We start from the raw sequence: 12,449 nt of genomic DNA on the forward strand, positions 1-12,449 counted from the left end.
GTAAATTCTCCCACTCCTAATCATTATCCAGTGACCCCATGTGGATAGTGCAGGTACATGGACGTCAGGATTGAACAGAATCGGACTTGGGTATGATGCCATTCACAATTGAATAGTTTGCTTAAACTCACTGAAGAATGGGCAAGGCACCAGATGAATTCAGGTGCCCATGAAAGCATAATCGCAGCATAAATCATTTATCCAGAGGAGAAAACGGACGAGAGAGAGAAGACTCACATCAGCTGCGGTTGTGTGTAGGACAATCAAAACATACTGTGCAGACCTAAAGTGACATTTTCATGCTTGAAGTTTGCTTTGATCTTACGTGTTTAAAATCTCTTCCTCCAGAAACTTTGAAAGGAACGTGGTGTCTTTTGTTAGAGATATGATGCGCAGTAGATTTGTCATCTGCAGACAAGGACAAAGTGATCAGCTTATGAAAAAATATTGGACCCTCCTAAAGTATCAAAATACATTTAAAACCTCATTACAAACCACTCATACATTCTAACAATATATATATATTGCCTAACAAATGGTCCAACTCCTGGCTGATCCTACAATGCATTTATACTGTAGTCCAAGCCCGTATCTGCAGTATCCATTCCAGGGAGGCTGTGCATCGTTTATAATGAAGATTGACCATATTCACAGATAAATGTTTCCCGTCCAGGAGACAACTGTGCATATATGCACACTCAATATTTAAGACAACTTGGGGAAAGTTTAAAAAGTGCTCAGGATATCCAATGTTTCCCTGCAAGCTCTTTTCAAGCTATCTTGGACTCTGCAGAGGAGTTATACTTCTCATGGCATCAAACCTAAGCAGTACAGACTGCCTCCTCAAAGGGTACACTCGCTGCTACTGTCCGGAATCAGGACCTGACTAGAGTGCAAGTGCAACTTTACTGTTGTTGCAAAGTGGACCCTTCTGTTCCCGATGAAGACATCTTATACTCTGTCGAGTTGCATTTTTTTTAAAAACATGACCAACAGTTGCAGGTTTAAAAACTACATGCTGCCAGAACAAAAAAAAAGTCACTTTTGAAGGCCTTATTTTGTTAATTGAAGAAAATAGTTTGCATTTATATAATGCCTTTCACAACCTCAAGACGTCCCAAAGTGCTTCAAAGCCAATAAAATACTTTTGAAGTATAGTCACTGTTGTACTGTAGGGCAACACAATTTGTGCACAGCAAGGTCCAATGAGATAAATGACCAGATAATTTGTTTTAGTGATGGTAGTTGAGGTCTAAATATTGACCACGACATTGGGAGAATTCCCCTATGCCTCTTCCAATATTGCCATGGAAATAGCAATTTCAGAATCATTCAAGACAAAAAGGACAATGCTTCAACAGCATAAGCTCATTCTCTGCATCAGATAGTACAGGAAGGGTCTACCTCGCAGCCATACCTCCAAAAGCAACTTAACCCTGGCATCAGAGGAGTAATTAATCTTGAATGAATCAGGGGTCTTGCTCAGCAATTTGAAATAATGCAACTCTTTCAATATCCTAGACATTTTCTTTGTAAGAGGAATCGTTTTTCAGTACTTAGTTTCTGTGCTTCAACTATGATTTGAATATTTTTCCATTAATTGAACAAATATGTACTTTTATGTAAAATGGCACTTGTGAACTTTGCGTTGAAGATGAATAACTTTAATGCTGGGAAATAGAACACTGTCTATGGAAGGCACAGTAGTTAGATGCAGAGTGAAGTGCCTCCTATTTTGTTCCAAAATGCTACAGCCCCACCTAAGATCACACCTCACTGTACCAATGGGCTATTTTTCCATTACCCACCACAGCAACCCTGTAGTCTAAGTGGGATGACCAATTTGGTGAAGTAGAAGCAGTGTGCATTGTAGACCTGAGCCAACAAGGAATTGGATTGAAACTACTAAACTCACTTCACTAAACTCATTTCACAAAGGGTCCTTACAACTAAAGAGAGACTTTCCTCCCTTCAAATTTGAACCCAGGTCCCAGAGGTGAAACAATTGTACACTTGGTTCAACACCATACTCACTTCTTCCACAAGCTGTTCCAATTGCTCATGGTCACTCTGCAATGATGGAAACTGCTGGTACATCTCCAAACGTAACAACACCTGGAGCTGGCAGCTGCAACAAGAGCCCATCATAAAAATTAATACAGGGCTGATCCTCCAACAAAAACAAATTCACAAATGCAGATAAATCAATCTTCTTTCCTTTCTTACCATGCCTCCTCCCACCACCCCCCCACCCCCAACTTCTTCTCACAGAAGTAATTTTGTTTAGTGTTCAAAGAACAAATACTTTCTACTTTGGTTATCTGTTAGCATAGAGCATTAATTTCTAGGTCAGATACACAAAGGCAAGTCAGAAGCATGTTAAAGTTTCCTCTTCTCTTCCCAAATAGCATGTCTTAAGCTAGCTCAAACAGCATATTCTAACACAGCAGTGCCATTTTCATTTCCCACACCAAACACTGAAGGGCAGCTTGAATGAAGTAGACAATTTATCAACGTGTTGAGTTGTGGGTAGTTTTGCAATCTCAGTAGAACCTTTACAATTGGAAGACGTATAAAAAAAATCTCTGCATTTTTCTTGCTTTAGAAATTATAGGCACAAAATTCTGAGTGTCAGAAAGGTGACGGATGCAGCCTGGAGTCTCCAATATAAATATCATCTTACTCACTCTCTGACTTTGAGTTCCTTATTCTCCTGGTTTCCGTACTGCTGCCGAATGGATTTACTTGTCTTCAGTAACTGCATCTGAATCAGATTTATACACGTGGCCTTTAAATAGAAGAGATACAATTGTTACATTCAAAAGGTTTACAGAATAATCATTGTTGAACTGGGGAATTCAGTAAAATGTGATTTTTTTTTCCGTTTTTGTACTACATTCACAACTGTGAAAGACATCCAGCAGTATGACTAGATGTTTGTCCTTCCAAACTTGAGCTGTGCCTGGAGCTCAAGATTAGGGAGGTGCTCTGATAGAGGTAGTAGTGGAAGCAGTTTAAGTGGGAAGTTTATCACATAACAATGAAGCATATATTGGTTTTAAGTGTGATAATTCCTATAAATGTAATGGTACCAATAGACTAAACAACCAGAGGTGACAACACTGCAACATTGTGCCATACTAATAAACAGCAATAGACGCGAATCAATGAAGTTATTTTTGTCCGTCTTACAAATTATTCATGAAGGATCATTAAATGTCAGAAAGTGCAATGGGATCATTAAATTACTTCAGAATTATCAGACCATCAAATTAAAAACAGATAATACCTCAAGATCTTCAGTGTTGCCAGATTTTAGGTACATTTTAACAACTGTGACTGCATTCTGTATGAAACTGAACTGGGACAGTTCATCTTCTGCTACATGTTTCTGGTAATTCTCTTTCAAACTGGACATCATCTCCTCATTGCTTTTAAAATCTGCAATACACAGACAGAATTCGAAGCCAAATTCAAAAGTTGCAAATGGCCAATACGTGAATCATGGTGGAGTATTGAAAGATAAAACATCTTTATTTAACTGGTTATTGTATTCAGGCCATTAATACACCCATTACAAAAATGTGCATAAAATAATGTAGCATAGTGCTGTACAACACATTTTAAATTTTTAGATACTATACTGTATTTTAAACTGCAAAACTAAACTCATCCTCCTGAAGGCATCAGCTCCTTGCTGGGATACGATTCCACAGGCACTCATCACACTGCGGTATCACACCGAACTGCCTGTTATTCAGCAAATGTTAGTGTCAATCCAGTCCCTAGTGAACACGTGTCCATAGCTCAGAATTGTTCCTCATCTCTATAATCTGATATTGATCATCAGCAAACAACTGGCTGGGGGGTCCAGAACGAAGAGTCACAGTCTCAGGATACGGGGTAGGACATTTAGGACTGAGATGAGGAGAAATTTCTTCACTCAGAGGGTGGTGAACCTGTGGAATTCTCTACCACAGAAGGCTGTGGAGGCCAAGTCGCTGAATATATTTAAGAAGGAGCTAGATAGATTTCTAGACACAAAAGGCATCAAGGGGTTCGGGGAAAGAGCGGGAATATGGTATCGAGATAGAGGCTCAGCCATGATCATATTGAATGGCGGAGCAGGCTCGAAGGGCCGAATGGCCTACTCCTGCTCCTATTTTCTACGTTTCTAATTCTATTGCTTTAGCAGACCTCAAACATCTCTTTTTTGTATTGGTTTTCAGTCAAATGTTGGTTAATGAACAGCTAGTGACTGGCCAACCAGGGTTTTAGCACCTCATCTTGTCCACCAAGACTTGAACCAAGCACACTAACTATCATCCTTGCTATTTTCAAAGGGATCCAAACAACTGAAGAAAAACCTCCTCTAAAATAGTCAAGACAGAACCACACAAATTTCATCTGTAAATCGGGTGAAAGGGAGCTAGGACATACCTACTGTACTCTTCCTCACTCTTTTTCGTTTCTGTTTGTCCCCCAAATGTTTCTTGGATTGATGGGTGGACTCATCTCCAGTGGGAAGCTGCATCCCATCTGTCTGACATTTCTGTGCTTTCACGTTTAGTCTGGCAACATTTAACATCTGAAGAGAGCGACTCATGGACCTCATCTTCTGCCGGATGGGGGTCCGAGGACCACCTGAAATTAATTGATAAAGCAACAGAAATGTTAAGGGCAGACTGAAAGATAGAACAAACATTAATAAATAATTTCTTTTTTAAAAAATCAATATATAAGCAAGCTACCCCCAGTGTCTCAGTTGCTAAAGGTAGCACCTAACCAGGCCACATGATTCGAACAAAATAATCTCAGCCAAGTCTGCTACAATTTATCCCAGGACAGAATCTATCTTGGCCTGCAGAGTTGAACAGCTTGCTGACACTCACTATCTAAGCGCACAAGAAGATTGGCCAATTAGAGCATCCATATCCATGGAACTATGCCACAACTAAAAGTCATCTCATTCAGAACAGGAGGGGAAACAATTGTATAAGGAAAAATAAAAGGAACATGACTCAAGGTAAATCCCCGGTAACACCATAACTTAAATTCCAAAAAAATACTACACATACATTGTCTCCTTTTTTCTCCATGCTCTACAGCTACTCCAGCTTCGTCCGCAGATTTCCTCTGGTAGAACTCCGCTAAATGACCAGTTAGGACAAGTTCAGAATCTGTGTTCTCTTTCTCATCCGCTGCCTGCATTGACCTAATACACAAACAGTAATTCTGAAGTTGTTACTTTATTTCAGAGATCAGAAATATCTTTCAACAAACCATAATTTTAATCATTTACCTGAATGACTCCATTAGAGTAGAGCTCGCACCCGACAATTCAGATAACGGAAACCACCCTTCAACAAAGGAAATTCTTTGCTGGGAGGTCTCAGCTAACTCTAGCTGTACCCAATCTGGAACAGTAATATCTTCTAGAAGAAAGAGACAAATTCAATTTAATCTTTTCCTCTACACCATTAGATAATGTTTGAGAGCCCAAGAGTGGTCACTCTGGGAAAGAGAAGACTCATATTATTTAAGTATTCAAGATTAAGAGAGTAGATAAATCAAACCACATGATGTTTGAGTTTGCTACAAATTCTAGAGGCAGAGGACATGGGCTCCAGTGGGTAGTGAATGCATGGAATGGATTGCTGGGGTGGTGGGGGGAGGAAGAGAAGAGGAGTTAGTATAGGCAGGTAGTATGGAAAAATTCAAGAGAGAGTTGAACAGATGATATTTGAAGAACTGGGCAACTGAAATGTATTCATTTTTGGGACCAGATGTCCTTTATCCACAAATTAAATTTCACATCTCACTCAAGTTTGAGAAAAATCCATATCCTTTATCTAAAAATAACAATGCTCAGGCCAAAGGAATAAGAAACAGCTGAAAAACATTCCTGATACAGACAGACCAAGAAAAGGAATAAAATTAATTACCAAATTTAATGCTATTAATGTTGCTTCTTTTTCTCACCTGAACAGGTTAGACATTCATCAGTGATATCAGAAAAGAGGTTCAATGTTCTGCCTACAATATCTGAGAGCTCTGAGGATGTCTCCTGGCTACTCTCAGTTATCGCCGTCTGCAAGAGAAGCTCCTCAAACTCTGGTACTCGTTCCCAGATCAGTGTGAGCACTGCTGTGCCGCTAAGCAAGGGAGACAGTATTCCTGTACTTGGGGGCAGGTAATCATTCATCTCCACATCAGCAACCTGGAAAAATATGAAAAAAGTAAATACTGTAGATTTCTTCTGAGGTTCTTAAATATTTCTTCCCATCAATGTTCCTACCAGCATGCTTCAAAACGACTAACTGTTAACCAGAGCAATGTGAATAAGATCAAAATCTGTTACTTTGGAAGAGATATCACAAAGTACCATAAATTTTTTGTTCAACAAATGACAATTAAACTTCCAGGGGAAAAAGTTGGGACTGCAACATTCAATTAATATAAATTAATAGTTTGAAAGATGTATATGAAAAAAATACACACCACATATATTTCATTGCAAGCCATTTCCTGCAGAAGTCGATGAAGGAAGCAGTTCTCTTTAGTTTCCTTTTGTTCAGCTCGTTGTAAGACCCAGGAATGTGTTGACAACAGGTCAGTCCTTTGTGGATTCCAATTTTTTACAGCTCCTTTTACTATAATGTTCACTGGCCCAGTCAGGTATTTCTGACTACAGGAAACTGGCTCCAAAGTGACTGGGCAGCACACCTCCTGCTCTCCTGTCCACAAGCAGAAACCACATAATAATTTTAGAATTTTCCAACACTCAATAAAATAACTATAATGGAACCTCAATTGGAAGAACTCGCATTTAGATAACACCTTTCAGAAACGGCCCAAAGCTCTTCACATTCAATGAATTATTTTGAAGTGCAGTCACTTACGTAGATGAACTCAGCAACCATTTTGCACACAGCAAAGTCCCACCAACAGCAATGAGATAAATGGTCAGTTGACCTGCTTTGGCAGTGTTGGTTGAGGGAGAAATGTTGGTCAGGACTGTGGGAGAACTACCTACGTTTCTTCAAATAGTTTCACAGGGTCTTTAAACGCCAACAGGCAGATGGGGTCTCAGTTTAGCATCTCATCTGAAGGATGGCCGACATGAATAATGATGGTGTGTCACGCTGGAGAGACAGAGCAATCACAGTGATTTGGGGTGAGTTCACCAATTTCTATTACATACTGGGTAGGGGCCTAGGGAGGAAAAGGAAACATCTCCTCCATTATAGCAGATATAAATCAAACGCACTGTCATTATAAATGTAAAATGTAATCAATTGACCCTTATCCTGCAACATAAACTCAACAGTGCTTCCGTCAAAATTTGCCCACATGATCAGCTAATTTAGGCTGAAATTTCAATAAGCCAAAACAAAAATCCAGCTGCTAGGGTATGCAAGGCTGTATTTACACCAGTCTGATGCCACAGTTGCAGTACGTAATCTAGCTAGGCAGAATTGTTTTTGCTGGTAGCTCCTGTCTGGCTAGAACTTTTAACTTTCCTACTTAGCAATCTACGTTTGTGCATGCATGTACGATATGCTGAGGTCTCTTACAACAGTTAGACAAATAACCTGTGAAAGCCAGGAGGAAAAGCCTCTCCACTCTAGACATTTACATGGAGGTAAGATGGGCTTAAAAAGTGCCAAGAACCTCTAACGATTTGACACTACAATGGATTTACACCCCATGTGGTGTCAAACTGAAATGATGGGAGAATGTCACCTCTGGGGTGTTTGACTCATGAGTCAGGTTGATCCCTGACTCTAGATTTACACTGCAAGTTTAGCTTTGGTGAAAGTGGAAATTGCTTTGTACCAATACTAAAACTTGTATTTTAAACACCTCAACTACAGATTTTTAATGTTAACCTAACATAATCAAAGCAAAACTCAAGATATTATTCTAAAGGGCCAAAAGCCAAACACTAAATTAGAGGGCATACTTTCAAATCTGACGACTGTAGACAAAGGGGTCATAATTACCTTGTGTAATAGTCAGTAATCCTTGTTGGAGAGGAAACATTTTTCGATAGTAACTTTCAACACTCGCAAAGTAATTCATGTTGCAGTCAAATGGAAATGTAGCATCCACTGTTTTCCTCCGTTTCACATACTCCTTTGCATCTATTCCGTTCTCAATAGCAATCTTCTTCAGGCCAGCTTGGGAGCCCAGTGAAGTTTTGTCCAATAGTAAACCAGTGTCATTAAGTGAAAGTTGCATTAAAGCAGCAAATGGAATTAAACTTCCACCAACCAATTGCATCACCTCTGAGACTATCTTATAGCCAATATGATCAGAAGCTCCAATGAACTAGAGGAAAAAAATATCAAAGCATGATATATAGCATATATAATATAAACGCTGCAGTCAATTTGCACACAGCAAGGACCCACAAAAAGCATTGAGAGAATGATCAGATAATCTGTTTTGAGCGATGTTGGTTGAGGGATGAACATTGGCAAGGACACCAAGGAGAACCCCCCGCCTCTTCTTCGAAATAGTGCCATGGGATCTTTATCCTACACCTGAGGGGGCAGACGGGGTTTCGGTTTAATGTTTTCCAAACCATCAAATTTAAATGAGACAAACTAGCAAGTAAAAGACAGAATTGCAAATAGGACCGAGTTGCCTTGGCTATGAGGGCTAGTTTGGCTAGGCTTGGGAGCCACATGGGTCCACAGCCTGGACATCATCTTTACGGCTACAATGCTGAGCATTCCTGTGGTGAATTAGAGACCAATTCCTCTTAGGCACTTCCAGCAGTCAATTAGAAGTCAAGGAAATAACAGGCTCTGTGACAGCAATCTACACACATACAAAATGCAACATTTCTAATGTACCAGAAATACTAACAGATCGCCTATGATGCTCTCATGGTGCGAATGCACCATTTTACAGCAATAGAAGTGTATCAAAGTGTGATGGAGAATGTGAATAGGAAATGCACTATACACAAGACTTATTATAAACAATAAGAGTGTTATCACATTCTCAGGATATCCTAAAGCACTTCACATCCAATGAATTACTTTTTGAAATGCAATGACTGATACGTAGGCAAATGCAGCAGCCTGTTTTCACATAGCAAAATCCCAAATTGGCAATGAGATGAATTACCAGTCAATCAGTAATTGGATTTGTTGGTTGAGGAAAGAATGTTTATTTTATTTCTTATATATTAAAGATGCCCTTAAAAGGGCTCACTTCTGCTGATTCTTGTTTAGTGACAGTGTCACCCTTATTGTTCCATCAAAATAGGTGCACTATTTTGACGAAGACAAGGCTGCTACCAACTGAGCCAAACTAGCACTCAGGTCATTACTGTTCTAAAGTCAGTGCATCCTGCAGCTTAGGTCACCAAAGGATCAGCAACAACTTGTATTTACATAGCACCTTTAACTTAGTGAAACATCCCAGGGCGCTTCACAGGAGCGATCAAACAAAATTCCACACCGAGCCACTTAAGGAAATAGTAGGACAGCTGACCAAAAGCTTGGTTACAAAGGTAGGTTTTAAGCAGCGTCTTAAAGGAGAGAGAAGTAGAGGGGGTAGAGCTTTAGGGAGGGAATTCCAGAACTTAGAGCCTCGGCAGCTAAACGCACTGCCGCCAACGTTGGAGCGATGAATATCAGGAATGCACAAGAGGCCAAATTGGAGGAGCAGAGATCTCGGAGGGTTGTAGGGCTGGAGAAGGTTAGAGATAAGGAGGGGCGAGGCCATGGGGGGATTTGAAAAGAATGAGAATTTTAAATTGGATCCGCCAATCGAAGCTAAAAATCCCGCGCACTAAACGACCACAGTCCGCCCCTTACCTGCAGGTACTGCTCGGTGTCCACCCAATGCAGGGCTATGTTGTGGCTGGACAGCAGGGCGCGGACTCCCGCCGGGATGATTTTCTCCGCCAGTTGCTGGGAGCTGTCGGGTGCGGGAAGCTGCAGGAAGCCGTGCAGCTCAGCCCGGGTGTGCGGGCAGGGGGCGAAGAGAAAGAGGGAGCTACGAGGCCGGGGCTGCGGGGCCTCGGCTCCCAGCCCCCGACGGGATTTGGCTGGGGAAGTGATGTCCGGCCGGTCCCACTGATAGTCGGATAAGGCCTCCATCAGTGCGGTCTGAGTGGCGACCGCCGCTGCCGCTACCGCTACTCCCCTCTCCCGGCTCTGCTCTGCCTCTCGGCCCAGGGCTTCCTCCAGCTCCTCGAGGTGTCTCAGCCGCAGCTCCCTGAAGCCGTGGCCCCGGCCCCGGGACACGCGACCCCGCGCTGCCGCCGAGTCGAAGAGTTTAAAGGCCCAGCGGACGTTCTGGAAGCCGGAGCGGCAGGCCGAGTGCAGCAGCACTCTCAGCGCGGCCTGACGGACCAGACCGAAGCCGAGCTGGGGGTCCAAGGCCGCGGTATCCACCAAGAACGCGATGTTGTGAGAAACCATCGCCGGCAATTGATGAAGCTTAGGCCTCGAGTGTTCGCTGGTCCCGGGCCGCGCTCTGTTCCCGGGTCTCTCTCAGTCCCTCTGGATCGGCCGCTCTCCAGGACCCGCCGCCATTTTCCTGTTGAACTTCAACGAACAATTCTTGGCGCCCTTTTCGTCCCTGAGCGCTCATTGGTCACAGTTTCAAGGCACGGTACGCTGATTGGGTGATTTCCCGAACAGTCCGCTTTTGCTATTGGTGCAAAATCTGCACTTTGGCCCGGTGATCAGATCTGATTCGCTAAAAGACATTCGTGCCCAATCGATGATTGGTCACGTTGGAGGGCAGCGTCATATTGGGCGATTTGATTGGATAATCTGCTTCTCCAGTCAACCAATAGTATTCGAAGAAGCCGTTCTTGATTTCTGATTGGCAAAGTTGACAGTAAACAATAAGATACAACCAATCAGATAGTCACCTTTAAACTGTGCTGTAGTTTGTCCTTTTAAAAAATCTCTCACAACTACAACATTTAAAGGGGAGAATTGTTATTCCAGGAAAGGCAGTGGAAGCGAATCCTGGAATCTTTTAAGTAACAATTAGTAACATTGGGGGTGGGGAATTTAGTATCTTTCTAAGATGGGCTTAATGGCCTTCCTCATCGTAACTATCCCCCTATTATGTGATTTTTGTTGTGATGGCATCAGGTGGAGACTATTCTCTGATTTTGCAAGTCTGTGATTTATTTTAATGTAAAATACATTATTGGGTAACAATGCTGTTCAAACACAAAAAAAGAGGTTTGGAATTTTTTTCTTTGTTAAGAATGTTTACAACGGGGTCTCTAAATTCAGAGCAACCAATTTGGGGAGAGGAGAAAAGCTTCCCTGATGTCCCAGTGGTTAAATGCCTCCTCTGGTGTGGTATGAACCTTACAGGGCAGGAGGGTCCAATGTTTCAATCTGGCCTGTGCTGAGGTAGTAGATCTCCCAGTGGTGGGGTGGGGTGGAGTAGAGGAAGTACAATTGGCTTCAGAGCCCCGGGTTAGAGAGGGAAACGTAGGAACATGAATAGGCCATTTGACCCATTGACCCTACTCCACCATTTTGTTATCCATGGTAGCTCTTCATCTTTTTAATCACAATTTCTTGCCTTTTCTCCATAAAGCTTGATACTCCTACCTCATATAAGTATCCCTCTCCCTTTCATACATGTCAATTGATTCTACAGTTCTGGTGATCTGGAACAGTACATTCTTCATTCTTGCAACTCTTTTTGGGAAGATATTTTTTCTGGATTCACATTTAACAGGCTTAGTTCAAATTCTAAGATGACGTCTCCTTGTTCCAGATTCCCCATGGAGGGGAGAGTCATTCCCCATCCACCCTCACAATTCCTTTCATTATATTATGCATCTCAATCATATCACCCATTTGATTTTGAGGGGGGAAACTCTCAAGTGGCTGGAATCACTAGCACAAAGTAAGATGGTTGTGGTCATCGAGGGCCAATCATCTCAGCCCCAGGACAGCGCTGCAGGAGTTCCTCAGGGTAGTGTCCTAGCCCCAACTATCTTCAGCTGCTTCATCAATGACCTTGCCTCCATCATAAGCTCAGAAGTGGGGCTGTTTGCTGATGATTGCACAGTGTTCAGCTCCATTCGCAATTCCTTAGATATTGATGCAGTCCATGCCCGCATGCAGCAAGACCTGGAAAGCATCCAGCCTTGGACTGACAAGTGGCAAGTAACTTTTGCGTCACACAATTCTCAGGCAATGACCATCTCAAACAAGAGGGAGTCTAATCACTCCCCTTGACATTCAGTGGCATTACCATCACCGTGTCCTCCAGCATCAACATCTTGCGGTTCAAAATTGACCAGAAACTGAACTGGACCAGCCGCATAAATGCTGTGACTACTAGAGCAGGTCAGAGGCTGGGTATTCTGCAGTGAGCATCTCACCTCCTGACTCTCCAAAGCCTCTCTACCACCTACAAGGCACAAGCCAGGATTGTGATGGAAT

General features: G+C 42.2%; 1 protein-coding gene across 1 annotated transcript in view; it reads right to left on the reverse strand.

Moving 5' to 3' along the window:
* ticrr (TopBP1-interacting, checkpoint, and replication regulator) overlaps window positions 1–10,546 on the reverse strand; it is a 30,800-nt gene extending 20,254 nt beyond the window's left edge. The window contains exons 1-11 of the mRNA XM_067971398.1: window positions 9,837–10,546; window positions 8,007–8,334; window positions 6,502–6,737; window positions 5,983–6,220; window positions 5,303–5,435; window positions 5,079–5,215; window positions 4,441–4,644; window positions 3,290–3,441; window positions 2,688–2,788; window positions 2,035–2,128; window positions 326–408 (exon numbers count right to left, since the gene is read on the reverse strand). Coding sequence (XP_067827499.1) covers window positions 326–408; window positions 2,035–2,128; window positions 2,688–2,788; window positions 3,290–3,441; window positions 4,441–4,644; window positions 5,079–5,215; window positions 5,303–5,435; window positions 5,983–6,220; window positions 6,502–6,737; window positions 8,007–8,334; window positions 9,837–10,445 — 2,315 coding nt within the window. The 5' untranslated portion in view covers window positions 10,446–10,546. The remainder of the gene's footprint in view (window positions 1–325; window positions 409–2,034; window positions 2,129–2,687; window positions 2,789–3,289; window positions 3,442–4,440; window positions 4,645–5,078; window positions 5,216–5,302; window positions 5,436–5,982; window positions 6,221–6,501; window positions 6,738–8,006; window positions 8,335–9,836) is intronic.
* Between the last annotated feature and the right edge of the window lie 1,903 nt (window positions 10,547–12,449).

This window comes from Heptranchias perlo, chromosome 34 (genome assembly GCF_035084215.1).
Source record: "Heptranchias perlo isolate sHepPer1 chromosome 34, sHepPer1.hap1, whole genome shotgun sequence".
Classification (NCBI taxonomy): Eukaryota; Metazoa; Chordata; class Chondrichthyes; order Hexanchiformes; family Hexanchidae; genus Heptranchias; species Heptranchias perlo.